The sequence below is a fragment of the Pleurodeles waltl genome, chromosome 4_1, assembly GCF_031143425.1.
Source record: "Pleurodeles waltl isolate 20211129_DDA chromosome 4_1, aPleWal1.hap1.20221129, whole genome shotgun sequence".
Classification (NCBI taxonomy): domain Eukaryota; kingdom Metazoa; phylum Chordata; class Amphibia; order Caudata; family Salamandridae; genus Pleurodeles; species Pleurodeles waltl.
The window spans coordinates 199,102,698-199,121,512 of NC_090442.1; the positions used below are offsets into that span (position 1 = coordinate 199,102,698).

Below are 18,815 nucleotides of genomic sequence, written 5' to 3' on the forward strand. Positions count from 1 at the left end.
TTAAATGCTAAGTCGACATGACAGTCACGCTGCACACACAGGTTCTGCAGTGGCAGGCCTGAGACATGTTTACAGGATTACTTAGGTGGGTGGCACAATCAGTGCTGCAGGTCCGCTACTAGCATCTAATTTACTTGCCCTGAGCACATATAGTGGACTTTGCTAGGGACTTATAAGTAAATTAAATATGTGAATTGAGGAAACACAAATGTTACCATGTTTTAGGGGAGGGAGCATGTGCACTTTAGCACTGGTTAGCAGTGGTAGAGTGCCCAGAGTCCTAAGACCAACAAAAACAGATCAGCAAAATTGAGGCAAAGCAGGCAAAAGGTTTTTGGGGAGGAGCGCCCTAAGGCTGACAGGTCTAACAGTGCTTTAAAGTGGCAGGAGGGAAAAATATTTGTTCAAAATAACCGATTAACTGCCCAAATATCTAAGAAACTAAGACTGCATAGCTGTAGAGAAGTAATATCAAACGCAGGCTAGTGGGTGAAGTCAGTCCTAATAATATTAAAACTCTTATCTCCATATGATACACAAGACACTAGAAATGCTGAGAAGTAAAAGAACTGGACTCGAGAGAACAGATAAAGGATGTGGAGTATTCCCCAAAATATGTACATATCCAATCAGATTACCCAAGAGAGGCTAAGAATATACATCTTAAAAACAAAAGAAAGATGCACAGAGACAGTGGGAATGTAAGAGAGAGGCCTACATGGGGGAACAAAGCAAAAGTACAAAAAAATGACACTTTGAAACCAGAAAGAGCAGTACTGGCAGAGCCCAGAAAGTCAGATGAGGGAGAAAAAGATATAAACCTTAAAGAATAAGACTGTGCCCAGAAGCCCAACAACAGAATAAAATGCTGAAGGAGAGGCAGAACACAGAGTCAACAGAAAATTAGGAGCTGCCCCATTATCTTGAAAATAGAATGGAAGTGGAGAATCCACCAGAAGAACTGACTACAAATCTGAGTATTTTACACAAGAAGAGAGAGAATTTAATTATGATTTTGAAATATTGAAACCAGGAAACGATTTAAAAGAGGAAAACAGAGAATGTAGAAATTTTGATCAGCAGCAGTAACATCTAACAAACATATGTCTGGTCATTAAGGAAACTGCAGAAAAAGGAAATGGAAGCATATCAGGCCACGCAGTTAGAGAATATGTGCACAGTCAAATTACAGAGTGAGAATATCAGAGAAAGGAAGCTGGCACTAGATGATATGAAAAACAAAAGGGTCAAAAGCAGGGAGCAGTCTCCGTCTAATGTCTACAAATCCTGCTCCAGCACTAAAGTCACTGAATCAAAATTTGAAGGAAAAAGGCTATACACTAACACCCCATAGGGGCATCCTACAGGCCATAGCACGTCTCAACCAAAGTCTGAAGAAATAGGATCACATCACCCTCATCTTCACGAAATGCTATTGGATCCCCTTGTCGGCCTTTTCCAATTTGTGGTTAAGATCATGTTGGGGTGAGATCAGTAGGCTTTATACCTAGAAGGAAACCTGCCATCCAAACCCATTTTGTTTACTGAAGCTATCTCCTGCCTTCAGAAGGAAAATGCGCCTGGGCTTATACGATTTTTAGATGCTGAGAAAGCATTTGATCTGGTGAAATTGAATTTTCTGTAGGAAGTCTTCAGGAGAATAAAAACACCCCCTTAGTTCATTAGGCCTATCTTACAACCATATTGTGGTGCACACTTCAAATTAAAAATGAATGGTACAATGGCAAAGGCTGTATAAGTTAGTTGTAGGACGAGGCAGTTGTGCCTCCTTTACTGTTTGCTCTGTATGCGGAACCTTTTACATTAAAAACCTGCTCAGAAAAGAATATAAAGAGCTCTCTCCAAGGAGACTGTAAGATAAAAATCGCGATATGGATTAACAAACAGATTTTTCAAAGAACTAACTGGCATATTCACCAGATTTACCTGCTTAAAAAAATAAATAAAGAAACAGTAGGATAAGCTGTGCAAAGGTGTGCCAGATAAATCTTTGCAAAAGATGAGCTTCATCGTATATAGCTGCATCTTTAGAATGTCTTAAAAAGGGTGATAGCACCAAAGTGTAAACAAAGAATGCTATGGTAAGAAAAAAAATGGGATGAAAGTATATGTTTTTAAATATGGGCATCCAAAGTATTTTTAAAAAGTATGTTACAAAATGATCAAACATATCAAAATCATCAGAAAAATTGTTACATTTCTATATATTCCTAAACTTGACGACTAAGCCCAATATGGGACAATCCTGTACCAGGTCTGAATTGAGGGAGGAAGGTGAGGTGTGATCTTAAAGTGGTATTTATCAATTGAGACTTCTGATTAATGAAACTGAGTTCAAGGTTTTCTCGTACATAACAGAATACCCACAATTACAGAACTGGGAAGGTTCAAATAATCAGGCATTTGGTGACATATGCTCAACACGGGGATTGAAGAATTTAGGCAAACACTTCTCCAGGATGGAAGATTTTAAACAAGGAGAAAGATTAATTTAAATAGTTAATTGAAAAATATTCTGATGCCCAGACAGAAAAAGCGATAGGACAAGGAGGCAAGAAAATAAACAGTTTAACCAGAAGATCAAATACCAGAGTATGTCAAATTTTATTAGGGAAGAATTCAGACCTGGTTCCCAAAATTCAATACAATATGGACTGCACTACTAAGTCAGAGGGATCTGGAAGGAAACAATTACAGCAATGTTGGTAGAACGTTTAGAAGGCATTATCTAAGCTATGACCAAGTTACAGTTTGGGAATAAAACTTCATTAATAGGCCGACATCTGAATTACAAAGACAAGTGAAATAAAAATAGATGACATCAGATAGACTGAGACACTGATAAAGAGAAATCGTATTCTGAAAGAATGGATGGATAGTAAACCCCTAGAAATAGAGGAGTGAAAGGGTACAGAATTGGAATTGGTGATCCAGGAAAACTCCTACAAGCATGCGGGTATCTTGGAGAATAAACAAACTTTTGGGGTCCTATGTTGCGCTGTGTCCTTATATGGGATAAGCAGAAGGTTGTTTTGATCTAGAACGGTACACACTCAACAACACATTGTTCAGCATGTGCAGTTAATACAAGGTAATAATTGACTGTGACAAAAAAAGCTAAAGGACTTAAATATGCCAGGAAGAGAAATTTATCAAAGAAAACAAAATTGTTATTGTCTTGAAATGTGAATGTGTTTCAGAAATACATAGCATACATTTTTATTTCCAAAACTGTACTATTCCATCACACCAGTAATAAACAGAATGTGAACATGCTGGAAGAGGGAAAGAAATAAAATAAAAACATAAGATAGAACAGCCTCCTTAAGGCAAAAAGACAACTGGATCAGAGGATTAGACCTTCGGTAATAGGGTGTCAAAGCACACCTTGCCTCAGAAACAGAATAAAGTGGCATTTTGTATTTTGAGGCCAAGATAAAACTATAGAATAAATGGAGTATATTATGAATAGTCATGGGGAAGCTTTGAATCTTCTAAAAATGTTCTGTCTGCACTTTTTAACTAGTCTAAAAGTTTAAATGACATACCAACACATTACCAACACTTTAAGAAAGCATACTGTAGCATCAAATCTTTCAATTGACGTTAATGATGGTAGTAAAGCCCTTGTTTTAAATTATCAGAGTGTGGATGCCTTTCATTACTAATAACTTATTTTACTAATGTAAGAAATGTAACAGTGAGTGGCTTTTACTGTAAAGCTAGTAAAAATACATGCATAATAGTATAAATTGCAGGTCTACAACTCTGAAACAGTATTAATAGGATTTAAGTAAAGATAACGCATGCGTATGAAACAAACTAAATGAACAACAGGGTGTTGCACCCTAAAACTGAGAACTGAGTGAAATGGATTTAATGACAAAATGGAAGAACCACAGTAACTCATGTTTGTTTCAGTTGAGTCCTACCACAGTTCATGGTCCTAGTTATGAGAGAGCTAATTAAGAGTAAATTAAATCTATCCAACCATGAACCACGTCCACTGAGTTAACACTATAACCTGATTGGTTTACTACTAAATGTTACGAATTGAAATCACCTTTAATAACAAACAGAAGCAAGAATAGTAATATAGGCAAATAAGTATTAAGTAAAGAAATTGTTAAGATACATTTTAGTATACCTGTATTTTAAGGGATGGATTAAGAGAGGGTGAAAACTTACCTGCTGTGAGTGATGCGGTGGCTGCGTTAAGCCGTTGGGTGCAGGATGGCCTGGAACCTGCGTCTACCGAAAAATAAAAGACAAAAAACAGAGTAAGAACACGACAACAACTAGGGACTGTGTTGCAGAACCGACGTTTCCTAGAGTCAGCTACAGGAAGGTTTTCAGACAGGTAAACAGTTTTGAAGATTTACAAAAATTTCAATCTCATTTCCATGATAGTGCAGTTTTACAGCCAAAGTGACATAATGGTATTTTCAGATTAGGCATGACATGCTCGGAACATACCAATGCTAGAAGAAGAATTTATCAACACTTTGTTAAAATGTTTTTAGTCTTTCAATATCATTAAGGGTAGCTGTTTTGTTTAGGCCATTTGACAGTCTTGGCTTACTCAATACCTTCGCTTTTATGCTGTCTTTTGTTTTTTCTTCTCTCACTCGACCCCTTAACAAGATTTCAATTATGTTTCCTTGTGAAGAGGTAATAGGACTTTGCAGCACAATATTCCAAAATGGGAGGATGAAATGGTATCTGATTTTGAAGATTTAAACACTTGAGAATTATTGGGAGAGAAAATTTATTTTTTTGCTACAGCAATGTATTGTTTATGTTTTTCCTGGTTTAGAAAGCGAAAGCAGGTGGGCAAAAATTGAGCCTATATATATATAACATATTTTAATTAACAGATTGATAAACATATATTTACCTTATTGCAAGATGACAGTTACAATTATTAAAGAAGCTTCTTAACATATTGTCAAGTGACGGCTTTACAGATTCCAGTGAAACCAGCACTACCCAATATTGTAACAGCCACATCATTACATTCCTGAGAGGAAGCAGGAGAACAAGTTTTTATATATTGTTTTTTAATAACATAATAAATTGAAAAACTACACCAATAGCTAACTGAAATAAATAGATTTTTATTTGACTTCAGAACCAAGCACTACTATTTTTGCCTCATCTAAAAGATCATGTTTGGTATATACTTTAACATTAAACGGTGGGTGATTTTGGGTTTCTTTTTAAAAAAAAGTTTTTTTAAAGAAATGGTTAGAGACGATTTAGCTGGGTGGTGCCGACACACAAATGACAGTCATACTTAGGACAAGGCAACTTAAATCTCCTATCCACAACCTCACTAAAACAAACAAACCATTTCAGAGACTAAAGCCAATGACTGTCTCTCTGAACATAATGCAATGAAACTCAGTCAGACCCTCTCTGAAAAGGACAACTTACAAAGACCTAAATTAAACAAAAAACACTCTAACACAGAGGAAATGGAACCTCCCAATTAGGCAACAGAGAAAGAGTACCATACTCAGTTAAGGATGTCAACAAGAGTACAACTTGAACTGTATTCCCTAAATCTGATATTTTTTTAACAGTGATAAACCTGCAAAAGCAGACATGCGCAGGACCAGACATCAACAAGAATCTCCTATGCCGGAGGGCAACTAAACTCACTAATTGGAACCTCTCTGTAAAACTCAGCAGAAGAAGACCAATAATTGTAATGGACTGAGGTCAGTGTGATACTCTCAAATGCTACAACACCTGAAGCTCATAATCACATCCTCCTGGAATAGAGAAATTAAAAAGACTTACAAGAGCTGAGGCTGAAATCAATTATGCTGTCTCTAACACAAATGTAATGGAATCTCCAAATGTGATCACCTGTGAAACAGATAATACAGCGATCTATATCACAGATAAGAGGATCACAATCCCATTACACTTCGAAACACACGCATGAATGGATGAATCCCAGATTAAACCTCCACACAGCCCGGCATTTAAAAATCTATCTTAAAACTTCTGGTAAACCTCTTATTACTACAATACTTCATATACAATCTCAAAACATAGCTTACGTTATACAAATAATCAAGATAACTAAGTGTTCCCAAGAAGCTACTTTGCGCCACAAAATTCTTGTTCACAACTAGAAACTCTGCTACCTCCACAATGACCTCTATTAACTACTGGGAGTCAATAGAAATCTACAAGAATAGACTTAATAAAGTGTAGAACTACAAGAAAAGGACTACCAACTACAGTAACTTTAAACAAATATAGTCAGATCTGGTGGTTCTCAGATCTACAGCCGCCGTCAAATAAAGACGTCAAACCCCACATCTAAGCTTTAACTCATAATTAGATCAACAGCATTCAAATAAACACTCAAGCAATAGAGACAACATCATCTGTGACTAACCGGTATGCTGAACATCTGTAGATCAGCTGCAGCACACGACTGAAGCTCAGTAATTTAACCCCATTATTCCTCATGGAAAGTTACCCAACCAACCATTTTAAACCAATAATGAATATCCTATATTTTGATGGACTGAGAGAACAGAAAATGATGGGGAGTAGCAATTTTTCATCAGGACACAAACCACCACAAGCTCATTCAAGAGCAAAATATTCAACACTTCTAGTGCCTTGTTTAAGAAATTAAACCAAACACCATCATTCCAATCATTTTTTTTAATTATTTACCAAACACCAGCCAGCATAATTCTTTCCTAGAAGAATTCATGGAACCATTCTTCTTTAAGAACCAGGAAAGTGCTAACAATATTTTGTTAGGAAATTTCAATCTTTACTAGGGAGTCTACTCTGACACAACAGAAAACACCCCTGAAACTGTTCTAGAGGATGAGTTTCAATATACTTCCTTTCACACCATGGCAAAGGAGCGACTTTAAACATCTTATTTCCCAAGGTCAACTAGTTAGGAACCCAATGTGTAATGACTGGTCTGACCACTGAAATCTTTTAACTTCTCCTGCATAAAAACATCTTCAACAGGGCAATTCAACCCCACTAATCCAATCTACAAACCTGAAAACACTAATACAAAAAGGCTTTTGAGTAATTACAATAGGTAAATTGATCTCCAAATTAACCAATTAAAGTAAAGAACTCCGCTGAACAGTAGGAAGGAAATCAGTTACATCATTGACAATGAACCGAAACAAAAAACAGCAAACCGTACGAAATAAAAACACAAAGCTTCATTCTTTTGTAATGAGCTGACCAAAGCAAACCTAGGTCAAAAGCATTAACATATTCAACCATATAGGTAAATCACATCAATCAAAATCTTAGATTCACCTCAAATGTGAACAATGTGCCAACTTCTTTTATGGTAAAACACGAAACATAAGAGACTAAACCAAGCATAACTTGGGTAACAAACCTACCAAAGAAATACAGGTTACATAATCAAATGGGATGTTTTTAAACTTCAGGGCCAACTAAAAGAAACAGTTTTTATAATAAAACTTTTATTGAGTTTTAGCACAGTAGACATTGCTCTCAAGGTAAACACCTTGTGTACATTTCGTGGTATATAAATACGCTTTCCATATTAGTCAGCAAAGATGAAAAACCTGAACTTGATAAGCCTATCATTCTCTCCATATATTCTATCATATTTACGGGGACATCCATGTGCTGTATATATTGCTTCTTCCTTTTGTGCATACTAGACAATTTCTTTACTGTATTCTTCAAAGGAGGGAGCTTTGGTGAACCTCCAGTGTCTGGGGATATCCCTCTTAGCCAACAATGTACCCCCCTAACAGATTCCTAGCTCATCGGGATTCCTCCTAGGTCTTCCAGGATACCCTACAAAGTGATTCTAAGATTGGCTTCAATTTGTGTTCTCACCACCCAAGAAGTGAGGTGAGTATTCATGTGCAGCAGTGTTGTATAAGCGGACAAGTCTGTGCCATATGATAGAAATCCTCCTTTGGTTCCGGGAACCTGAAGCAGCTGGACAAAGGAAGTGCATGGGTCTGCCAGAGATGTAGAGCAGTGAGGTAGGCCTGGTGTAGGTATTTAAACTGAATAAGCCTGAGTCTTGCAGAAATTGCTAGAATGCGTGGAGACATACAAGTCGCTCACCAGTCTATCTTATAGGGGGCCTCCCTATTCCTCTCATTTCGCTCTCAGGGGTCCCATCTGCTAGGGAAAATGCATAACTGGGGTAATATATATTTGGCATATCGCCACTTTCCCTAAGGGTACCATGAGTAACTGTGGCTCCGGTGGCCCGTATTCTGGGACACTGACAGGTTTTTCTGATATTCGGAGCAGGCATGAGGCAATTACTGCGAGCAACAGACACATATGATAAAGATGGAGCAAATAAAGACGGAAAAGAGTGACAATGGGAGAAACCTGCAAGAGTGAGCTGAAGGGGCAGGGAGTGGCTGTAAACAGATTAAGGAGGCCTTTAGTATTAAACTTCCTCAGTATTTTGTGCTCGCACATTCAAATGCAACAGCAGAGTGTTTCAGGGGAGAGCTTGGCAGGATTTTATTTACTAATCACTGATGGTGTCGCTGTACCTGCTCCACTGAGTGACCATGTGTGTTTGTCTTTTGGGTTAGGATGAAGGCTTCTACAGCAGAGATCAGTGCTAAGCTGTCACACTCTGTCTCTGATGTACAAACGGGCAATACCTGGTGCTTTAAGTTTCACCTCTGCGTTGATAAGGTGATGGGGCAGTATAAGACGCAATGATTTGGGGGACGGCCTGGCTATGGGAGGACCACCACTGTTGCATGGTTTATCATTGAGGGGAAGCGTCACCTAGAGATCACCTCTGTGAACATATACAGGACAGGGGCAGGATAACTAAGCAGATTCTGCAGAAGTATTCCATCAGAAATCTGTGATTATCAGTGGGACTTGCTCAGACTGAGGTCAGAGAGTGCTTCCCCCACTTCTTCCAGTATGAGTGGTTGGTCCAAAGCGTCAAGTTATTTTGCAGTGAGTTCGGCATCGGTATGTCCACGACCAATGGGGATTCGGTCTCAACCTCCAGGCAGGTATGTTTTGCATATAGGGCCTTGTAGTACTGCGAGAAGGCAGTTGCGATCCCAGAGGACGTCTCCACCACCATCCTGGTCCTGTCCACAACATGAGTCACCATTCTGGTTTCTGTTTCCTTGGTGGGCAGCCAATACAGACGTTTGTCTGAACTGTCTCCCAATTCATAAACACGACGGGTGGAGGCCACCCAGCAGTGATGGGCCTCCTCCAGGCAAAGCTATCGTACGGAGGCTGTATCTAGTGTCTGGTGGCATTGTACATCCTCCATTTGGTGGCCATGCGCATTCAACTCTTGGATTAGGATGGAGGCTTCTATGTCGGCGATCCGTGCTAACCTGTGGCACTCCTTGACTCTAACGTACAAACTGGAAATTCCCTGCATAGTTGCTTTACAGGCTTTCTAGTGCACGAAGGGTGATCCATATATCCTTTACTAATATCTAGGAATGCCTGCGGTTCATCAGCCATGGGCGGGGGAAATTGCTTGTCTTTCAGAAACATAAGTTGAATCCCCAAATGAGTCTATCAAAGGTACGCGGGGCTTCTAAGGGTACAGTTATGGGGGCATGATCATATACCCCGCACCCCCCTAAAATGGGTCTTGGGATTCCATAATCTCCATACGTCGCTGAATCGCAAGCCGTTTGCCCAGTCTACAAGAGTCCTCCCAGAGGGTCTCCGGGAGTCCCAATCAGTAATGATCGCATTAAAGCCTCCCCCTATGATTGTCACCCCATGAGGTAAGTTAAGTATGAGGTAAGTTAAGTATGAGGTAAGGTAAGTATGAGGTCCTTAAGGGTCTTCAGTGTGGGGCGGGTAAGCGCAGCGGAGATGTAAGCACACTCACCAGGTCATAGGGTACATCCTTAAAGAATTGCATACCTACCCCCAACCCCTTCTGACATCTTGACACACCTGGGAGACCACTAGCAGCAGAGTTCTGTGAATGTGTATGGTCACCTCTCTCAAGCACTGGGAGTGTCCAGCATGGAACACACTGTCATATGCCCGGCAGGCTAGGATTGGGCAGCTGATGCCTTGAATGTGTGTTTCTTGTAGCATTAGTATCGGTAGGGTGTGCAAACTGTAGTATAGACCGCCCTTTTCATGAAGTCTAGAAATCCGTTGACGTTACATGTCATTATCGTGAAGGAGTACATTGAGGTAGAAGTGAATGATCATGGTGCAGGGTTGGAGGGAAAGTGTCCCACATTACCAGTGGAATCCTAATAATCAGGCACGTGCAATGGCTCAGCAGTTTTGTAGAGTGGGTGTATGGAATTTGAGCTTGTTGTCAAGAGAAGTTGAACATCAAGGCTGAACAAAATAGTCAACCAAAACAAACTGGGGGCGGGCCGGTATTCTGCAATCGGAGAGTTTGATTTGGTGCAACAGGATGATGTTATGTAAGCCATGTCCATGCCTGCTCTGGAGTGTCAACGAAATATGACTTGGATTCATGAAGCACTGGCAACCATGCTGAGTAAAGTGACATATATTTAATGCTCATGTACCAGATTTTGCGTTTAACTATCATAGGATTTTCACTGTGCTCGAATGTGACAGGTGTAGTCTGGGAAAATCATAATTCGTCCTGGTTGATGCAGTAGTGGACCGTTCGTTCTCACCCCTTCCACCATGGCATCCTTATCTCTATAGTTAAAGAATTTGGCTATCATAAGGCAAAGCGGGACTCCAGATAGAGGCGTCTGCGCTAGCGACATGTTGGATCCATACATTGTAAAGCAGGGGTGTAAGTTAGTTGAGTACAGTCAAGACCGGATTCATTGTCTAGGCATGTTTCTTGTGAAGAGCCATAGGCTCCCTCCTGCGACCTGATAAACCAGAGACTATTGCAGTGGGTCCCCTTTTCAGCATCTTCTGCTTGGTCATTGAGAGTTGTAGAAGTCTTGGCTAGGCAAGTTACCTCACCTCAAAACTGAGTTCTTGTACTGGGTCTTTCAGTTTGGAGATTTAGCCCTCTGCCTCCATCACGGCATTCCAGAGTGCCTGTGGCAGTAGGGCCACCTCAAAACCCACCTCTCAGATTTCATATCCAGTATTGAGTTGGAGTCCTTGATGCCCTATTACAGAGTTCTCCACCGCCCCATGGTGCCCTCCTGTTTTAGGGGGTTGGGTCTTTGTCGTGATCCATTATGCCCTTGGCTGCTGTGTGTGATGGGCCCCAGGCAATCGGTCACTTGTCGGTCCTCTTGGGAATCTTCACACTTTGACTAACAGGACAGTAAGGCAAGTTAGTGAGTTGGGGTCTGATTTATGTGCCCTGTGGAGCTGTTTTCATGAGCAGAACAAGCAGCCAGTCCCACAGTTTAGAAGGGTGGGCGCCATGGTTTAAGCATCCTCCACAACTTCATCCCCAGTCTTGCCAGTATTGTCTAGTTCCCAGGAGGCCAGGGGAACAGGAGGGTCACCCCAGAGGTGGATACCGAAGAGGGGTCGTTCCCCCCCCACCACCTGTCTCTCATGCCCACAATAGGGCTTAATTGTGCGGATTTGTGTGGCTGGGCTGTATTCGTCTGTTGAGTACAGCCCACTTCTCCTCTGGGTTGCCGCAGGTACCCAGTTGGGCAGACCATTCTCTATGGCTGTCTGGGGCCTCAACAAAGTCCTACAGGGGCTGCAGAGACAGTCCAGGGCACGACCATCAGCCCTAGCCGCCATCTTTGACAGCACGTGGCTGGTCTACTGGGCCCTAAGGGGCCACCAAATAAGCAGTCTGGTGGGGAGTTTCACAACTCCCAACCCTCTGAGGGCTAGACTGACATCCACATCACTGAATGGGCTTCACAAAGTGCAAGCCACCACCCAGGACGTCAGCCATTTGTGGGAGCCGGGAGGGAGCATATCCACCATTCTGCCCTCACTAAGCTATTTTTAAAAAATTGAAGAGATTCTTAGGAACAGCCTCTCTGACACATCCCATGTTAACATACATTTCACAATTGTGCACATCATTAAATGCTCCACTGACACAGGAAAGTCTCCAGGCTGTCCCTCAAGCCCCCGGCTTTAGCATTCCTCATATGACGAATATCAGGTAAATAGCTTCAGACCAGTAACTGCTCTCCCTTTATAAGTAAAACATTAGAAAATGTTAAAACATCTTGTAAAATATCCCTCACAAAAGATCATAGAACACCATTCTTATTTGTAGCCAAATTGCATTTAATACAAGACTACACACATAGAAATCAGCAGGAATTTACCACTGCTATACTACAGAGTTATTAGATTAAAGCGAGTTGACCGGGCTAAATTAAAAAAAATTAGCAACTGGAAAAAAGCGACAGAAACCATCAGTTGAGTAATTCAAACTAATGCCTTTGTAACTCATCTTTACTTTAAATAGCCTAAACCAGTGGTTCTAAACCTTTTGTCTGGAAACCAGGGACCCCCCAGGCCATTTCTACGATTAGTACTTAAACAATAATATATACAAAAATACACAAACATGCATAAACTATATGAACTCAACACATTCACTTTCTTCTGCAACTGCATATTTAAATATGACAGAATACACACTGGCATAAGACCAAGGGCATACTCCAAAAATCAAAAAATGACCTGAGAAACAAGTGCTTTTAGAAGTTGCAGCTCAATTGACATCACGCTTGGTCAGAGACAGGGCGGCAATCTAGCTTTGCATGGAGGAAGCTGGAGACCATTCAGTCTCTGTGTTAAATGATGCCAAAGACAGTGACTTTGTAAAAGTTAGAAGACCATGTGATAATTTTGCCTGAGTACATGCTCCTACTAGTAAGTGGTACTCATCTTGTTGAAGTATTTCAGCTCTTTTGAAAGTAAAGATATATCCCCTTTCCAACAAAACATGAAATACATGTGCTTGAAGTCTGTAAGTGCCTACATATGTAAGGCAGTGGATGAGAGAGCAAGCAAGCAGCTGGGAGAGCATGCAGCCTGGAAGCCAGTTTACCTGTGCATACAGGCACGGATCACTGAAGGCTTAGAAATCTGGAGCTCGAAGTACGATAATGCACTTGACTTTCTAGGACATCATATGAAATTCAACACTGTTTTTAGAAAGACACTGACTGCTAATTCAGGTCTGAGCGCATTCACACATGCTGTTTCCTGAACTAGCAACCAGATTCTGAATAAAAACATTTTTTAATGCTTATTTTTTTTAAATATATTTTTATTTATTTATTTATATATCAAATGCATTCAGGCAGCAATGAAACAGACTGAGTAATGAAAATGTCACTTACCCAGTGTACATCTGTTCGTGGCATCAGTCGCAGTAGATTCGCATGTTATGCAATAGCTCGCCATCTGGTGTTGGGCCGGAGTGTTACAAGTTGTTTTTCTTCGAAGAAGTCTTTCGAGTCACGGGACCGAGTGACTCCTCCTTCTGTCTCCATTGCGCATGGGCGTAGACTCCATCTTCGATTGTTTTTCCCCGCAGAGGGTGAGGTAGGAGTTGAATTGTAGTAAAAGTGCCCATGCAATGGAGTGACTAAGTATGTACCTACTTAAGGTTGAGATGATACATATACAAATAGTTGAAGGTAACTTCCAAACTGCTACAGGCTCCCGGGGAGGCGGGTGGGCACATGCAAATCTACTGCGACTGATGCCACGAACAGATGTACACTGGGTAAGTGACATTTTCAGTTCGATGGCATCTGTCGCTGTAGATACGCATGTTATGCATAGACTAGTAAGCAGTTATCTCCCCAAAAGCGGTGGATCAGCCTGTAGGAGTGGAAGTAGTTTGAAATAATGTTCTTAATACGGCTTGACCTACTGTGGCTTGTTGTGCGGATAACACGTCTACACAGTAGTGCTTGGTGAATGTGTGAGGCGTAGACCATGTGGCTGCCTTACATATTTCTTGCATTGGGATGTTTCCTAGAAAGGCCATGGTAGCACCTTTTTTCCTGGTTGAGTGTGCCCTTGGTGTAATGGGCAGCTGTCGTTTGGCTTTTAGGTAGCAGATCTGGATGCATTTAACTATCCATCTGGCTATACCTTGTTTTGATATTGGGTTTCCTGCATGAGGTTTTTGAAATGCAATAAATAGTTGTTTAGTCTTTCTGATGTTCTTTGTTCTGTCAATGTAATACATTAATGCTCTTTTGACATCTAACGTATGTAGTGCCCTTTCAGCTACGGTATCTGGCTGTGGAAAGAACACTGGAAGTTCCACTGTTTGATTTAGATGGAACGGTGAAATAACCTTTGGCAAAAATTTAGGATTGGTCCTTAGGACGACCTTATTTTTGTGAAGTTGTATAAAAGGTTCTTGCATAGTAAACGCCTGAATCTCGCTTACTCTTCTTAGGGAAGTAATGGCGATGAGAAATGCCACCTTCCAGGTTAGGAACTGTATTTCGCAGGAGTGCATGGGTTCAAAGGGTGGACCCATAAGTCTAGTTAGGACCACATTTAGGTTCCATGAAGGAACAGGTGGTGTTCTTGGTGGTATAATTCTCCTAAGTCCCTCCATGAATGCTTTAATGACTGGTATCTTATATAGGGAAGTTGAATAGGTAGTCTGCAGGTATGCAGATATTGCTGCAAGGTGTATTTTAATGGAAGAGAAAGCCAGGTTAGATTTCTGTAAGTGAAGCAAGTAACCCACTACATGTTCTGGAGTTGTGTGTAATGGTTGTATTTGATTAATATGGCAGTAGCAAACAAACCTCTTCCATTTACTTGCATAGCAGTGCCTGGTGGATGGCCTTCTGGCTTGCTTTATGACTTCCATACATTCTTGGGTAAGTTGTAAGTGCCCGAATTCTAGGATTTCAGGAGCCAGATTGCTAGATTCAGCGATGCTGGATCTGGGTGTCTGATCTTTTGGTTGTGTTGTGTCAACAGATCTGGCCTGTTGGTCAATTTGATGCAGGGTACTACTGATAGGTCTAGCAGCGTTGTGTACCAGGGTTGCCTTGCCCAAGTTGGTGCTATTAATATGAGTTTGAGTTTGTTTTGACTGAGTTTGTTTACCAGGTAAGGAAGGAGAGGGAGAGGAGGAAAAGCGTAAGCAAATATCCCTGACCAGTTCATCCATAGGGCATTGCCTTGGGACTGTTTGTGTGGGTATCTGGATGCGAAGTTTTGGCATTTTGCGTTCTCCTTTGTCGCAAACAAGTCTATCTGAGGTGTTCCCCAGAGTTTGAAATAAGTGTTCAGAATTTGGGGGTGAATTTCCCATTCGTGGACCTGTTGGTGATCTCGAGAGAGATTGTCTGCGAGTTGATTTTGGATCCCTGGTATAAATTGTGCTATTAGGCGAATTTGGTTGTGAATTGCCCAACGCCAAATTTTTTGTGCTAGCAGGCTTAACTGCGTGGAGTGCGTCCCCCCTTGTTTGTTTAAATAATACATTGTTGTCATGTTGTCTGTTTTGACGAGAATGTATTTGTGAACTATTATTGGCTGGAAAGCTTTTAATGCTTGAAAAACTGCTAGAAGTTCTAGGTGATTGATATGCAGTTTTGTTTGATGTACGTTCCATTGTCCTTGTATGCTGTGTTGATCGAGGTGTGCTCCCCACCCTGTCATGGAAGCATCTGTTGTTATTACGTATTGTGGCACTGGGTCTTGGAAAGGCCGCCCTTTGTTTAAATTTATGTTGTTCCACCACAGAAGCGAGAGGTAAGTTTGGCGGTCTATTAACACCAGATCTAGAAGGTGACCCTGTGCTTGGGACCACTGTGATGCTAGGCACTGTTGTAAGGGCCTCATGTGCAGTCTTGCGTTTGGGACAATGGCTATGCATGAAGACATCATGCCTAGGAGTTGTAACACCATCCTTGCTTGTATCCTTTGTGTTGGATACATGCGTTGTATGATGGTGTTGAAATTTAGAATTCTTTGTGGACTTGGAGTGGCTACTCCCTTTGATGTGTCTATTATGGCTCCTAGGTATTGTTGTACCTTGCGCGGCAGAATGTTGGATTTTGTGAAGTTGACGGTGAACCCGAGTTTGAAGAGGGTTTGTATGATCTGATTTGTGTGATTTGAGCACTCTATGAACGAATGGGCCTTGATTAGCCAGTCGTCCAAATATGGGAACACATGTATTTGCTGCCTTCTTATGTGTGCAGCGACTACCGCTAGACATTTGGTAAAGACTCTTGGTGCGGTTGTTAATCCGAAAGGCAGTACCTTGAATTGATAATGTATTCCTTTGAATACAAACCTTAGGTATTTCCTGTGCGATGGGTGTATTGGTATATGGAAATAAGCATCCTTGAGGTCTAAAGTTGCCATGTAGTCGTGCAGTTTTAGCAATGGTAATACTTCCTGTAGTGTGACCATGTGAAAGTGGTCTGATTTGATGAAAGTATTCACTACTCTGAGGTCTAGGATTGGTCTCAGTGTTTTGTCTTTCTTTGGTATCAGAAAGTACAGTGAGTAAACTCCTGTGTTTATTTGTGTGTTTGGCACTAGTTCGATTGCGTTCTTTTGCAATAGTGCCTGTACTTCTATCTCCAGGCAATTGGAATGATGTTTTGTCAAATTCTGTGCTTTTGGTGGTATGTTTGGAGGGAATTGTAGAAATTCTATGCAATAACCATGTTGGATAATTGCTAGAACCCAAGTGTCTGTAGTGATTTCCTCCCATGCTTTATAGTACTGACTTATTCTTCCCCCCACTGGTGTTGTGTGGAGGGGGTGAGTGACATGTGAGTCACTGTTTAGTAGTAGGGGTTTTGGGGCTCTGAAATCTTCCTCTATTTCTAGGGAATTGGCCTCCTCTATATTGTCCCCGAAAACCTCCTCTATACTGTCCCTGGTAACTGGACGGTGTTGCCTGTGAGGTGCTGGCTTGTGTGCTCTGACCCCGAAACCCCCCTCTAAAGGGTGTTTTACGAAACGTGCTGTAATTTCCTCTGCTCTGCGGGGAGTAGAGTGCGCCCATGGCTTTGGCAGTGTCTGTGTCTTTTTTGAGTTTCTCAATCGCTGTGTCCACTTCTGGGCCGAACAGTTCCTTTTCGTTAAAAGGCATATTGAGAACTGCTTGCTGAATCTCTGGTTTAAAGCCAGACGTTCTGAGCCATGCATGCCTTCTGATAGTTACAGATGTATTAATTGTCCGTGCAGCTGTATCTGCAGCGTCCATGGAGGAGCGGATCTGGTTGTTAGAAATGGTCTGTCCCTCTTCAACCACCTGTTTTGCCCTATTTTGTAGATCCTTGGGCAGATGTTCAATGAGATGTTGCATCTCATCCCAATGGGCTCTGTCATAGCGCGCAAGTAGGGCCTGGGAGTTCGCGATGCGCCACTGGTTTGCAGCTTGTGCTGCGACTCTTTTACCAGCTGCATCGAACTTGCGGCTTTCTTTATCTGGGGGTGGTGCATCTCCAGATGTGTGGGAGTTGGCTCTTTTTCTAGCTGCTCCTACAACGACAGAGTCTGGTGGCAGCTGTGTAGTGATGAAAACCGGGTCCGTAGGAGGCGCTTTATACTTTTTTTCCACCCTTGGTGTGATTGCCCTACTTTTGACCGGCTCCTTAAAGATTTCTTTTGCGTGCCGGAGCATACCAGGGAGCATAGGCAGGCTTTGGTATGAGCTGTGGGTGGAGGAGAGTGTGTTGAATAAAAAATCATCCTCGACCTGTTCTGAGTGGAGGCTTACGTTGTGAAATTGTGCTGCTCTGGCCACCACTTGAGAGTACGCAGTGCTGTCCTCTGGTGGAGATGGCTTGGTAGGGTAAGCCTCCGGACTGTTATCTGACACTGGTGCGTCGTATAGGTCCCATGCGTCCTGATCTTGGTCACCCTGGCTCATGGTGGTGTGAGCTGGGGAGTGTGATGGAGTTTGTGCTGGTGAGACGTTAATCACGGGCGGTGGAGAGGGTGGTGGAGTAACTCTTTTCACCACTTTTGGTTGTGGTGTCTGTTCAGTCTGGAACTCCAACCTTCTCTTTCTTCTAATAGGGGGAAGGGTGCTTATCTTTCCTGTCCCCTGCTGTATGAAAATACGCTTTTGCGTATGGTCCACATCCGTTGATTGTAGCTCTTCCTCAAACCTATGCTTTTGCATTTGTGAGGTTAGCGAGTGCTCTTCTGTATAAGAGCCTGAAGTTGGGTCGGTTGCGGCTTGTTTCGGTACCGAAACCCTGTCAGCGTCCTTTTTCGGCTCCGAGGCGACTTTTTTCTTTTTCGGGGCCGAAACCTCTCGGCGCCGATCTTCGTCGGGCCCGCTGTCTCGGCGTCGAGCCGTGTCAGCACCGGCATCTCGGTGTCGACGCTTGTCTCCAGCACTTTCTCGGTCCCGAGAAGGCTGTGTGCCGGTGTCTCGACCGGAGTCGGACGATCTCGGCACTGTTTGGGCCTTTTTCGGTGCCGACGGTCGGTCACCGAATTTATGGGTCGAGCCATGGCCTGGTGGCAGTGGCGTCCCCTGGGCCTTGTAAATGTTCCTCTGAGTAGGTTTCGACGTCTTACTCACGGTTTGTGTATCGTCGAATCCTTCGGAGTCCGAGTCTTGAATCGAGAAGGTACCTTCCTCTTCTTGTTCCTCGAACTCCCGTTGGGCTGTCGGCGTGGACGCCTTCTGAAGTCTTCTGGCTCGACGGTCTCGGAGTGTTTTTCGGGACCGGAACGCACGACAGGCCTCGCAGGTGTCTTCGCTGTGCTCAGGTGACAGGCACAGGTTGCAGACCAAGTGTTGGTCTGTGTAGGGGTATTTATTGTGGCATTTGGGGCAGAAACGGAACGGGGTCCGTTCCATCGGCGTTCTTCAG

General features: G+C 42.3%; 1 protein-coding gene across 6 annotated transcripts in view; it reads right to left on the bottom strand.

The window, feature by feature from the left end:
- The window catches only part of WNK1 (WNK lysine deficient protein kinase 1), a 669,373-nt gene that overhangs the window by 304,564 nt on the left and 345,994 nt on the right, over positions 1-18,815 (bottom strand). For all 6 annotated transcript variants that reach the window (XM_069228121.1, XM_069228119.1, XM_069228120.1 and 3 more), the window contains exon 9: positions 4,210-4,272. In XM_069228121.1, the coding sequence (XP_069084222.1) occupies positions 4,210-4,272 (63 nt within the window). The remainder of the gene's footprint in view (positions 1-4,209; positions 4,273-18,815) is intronic.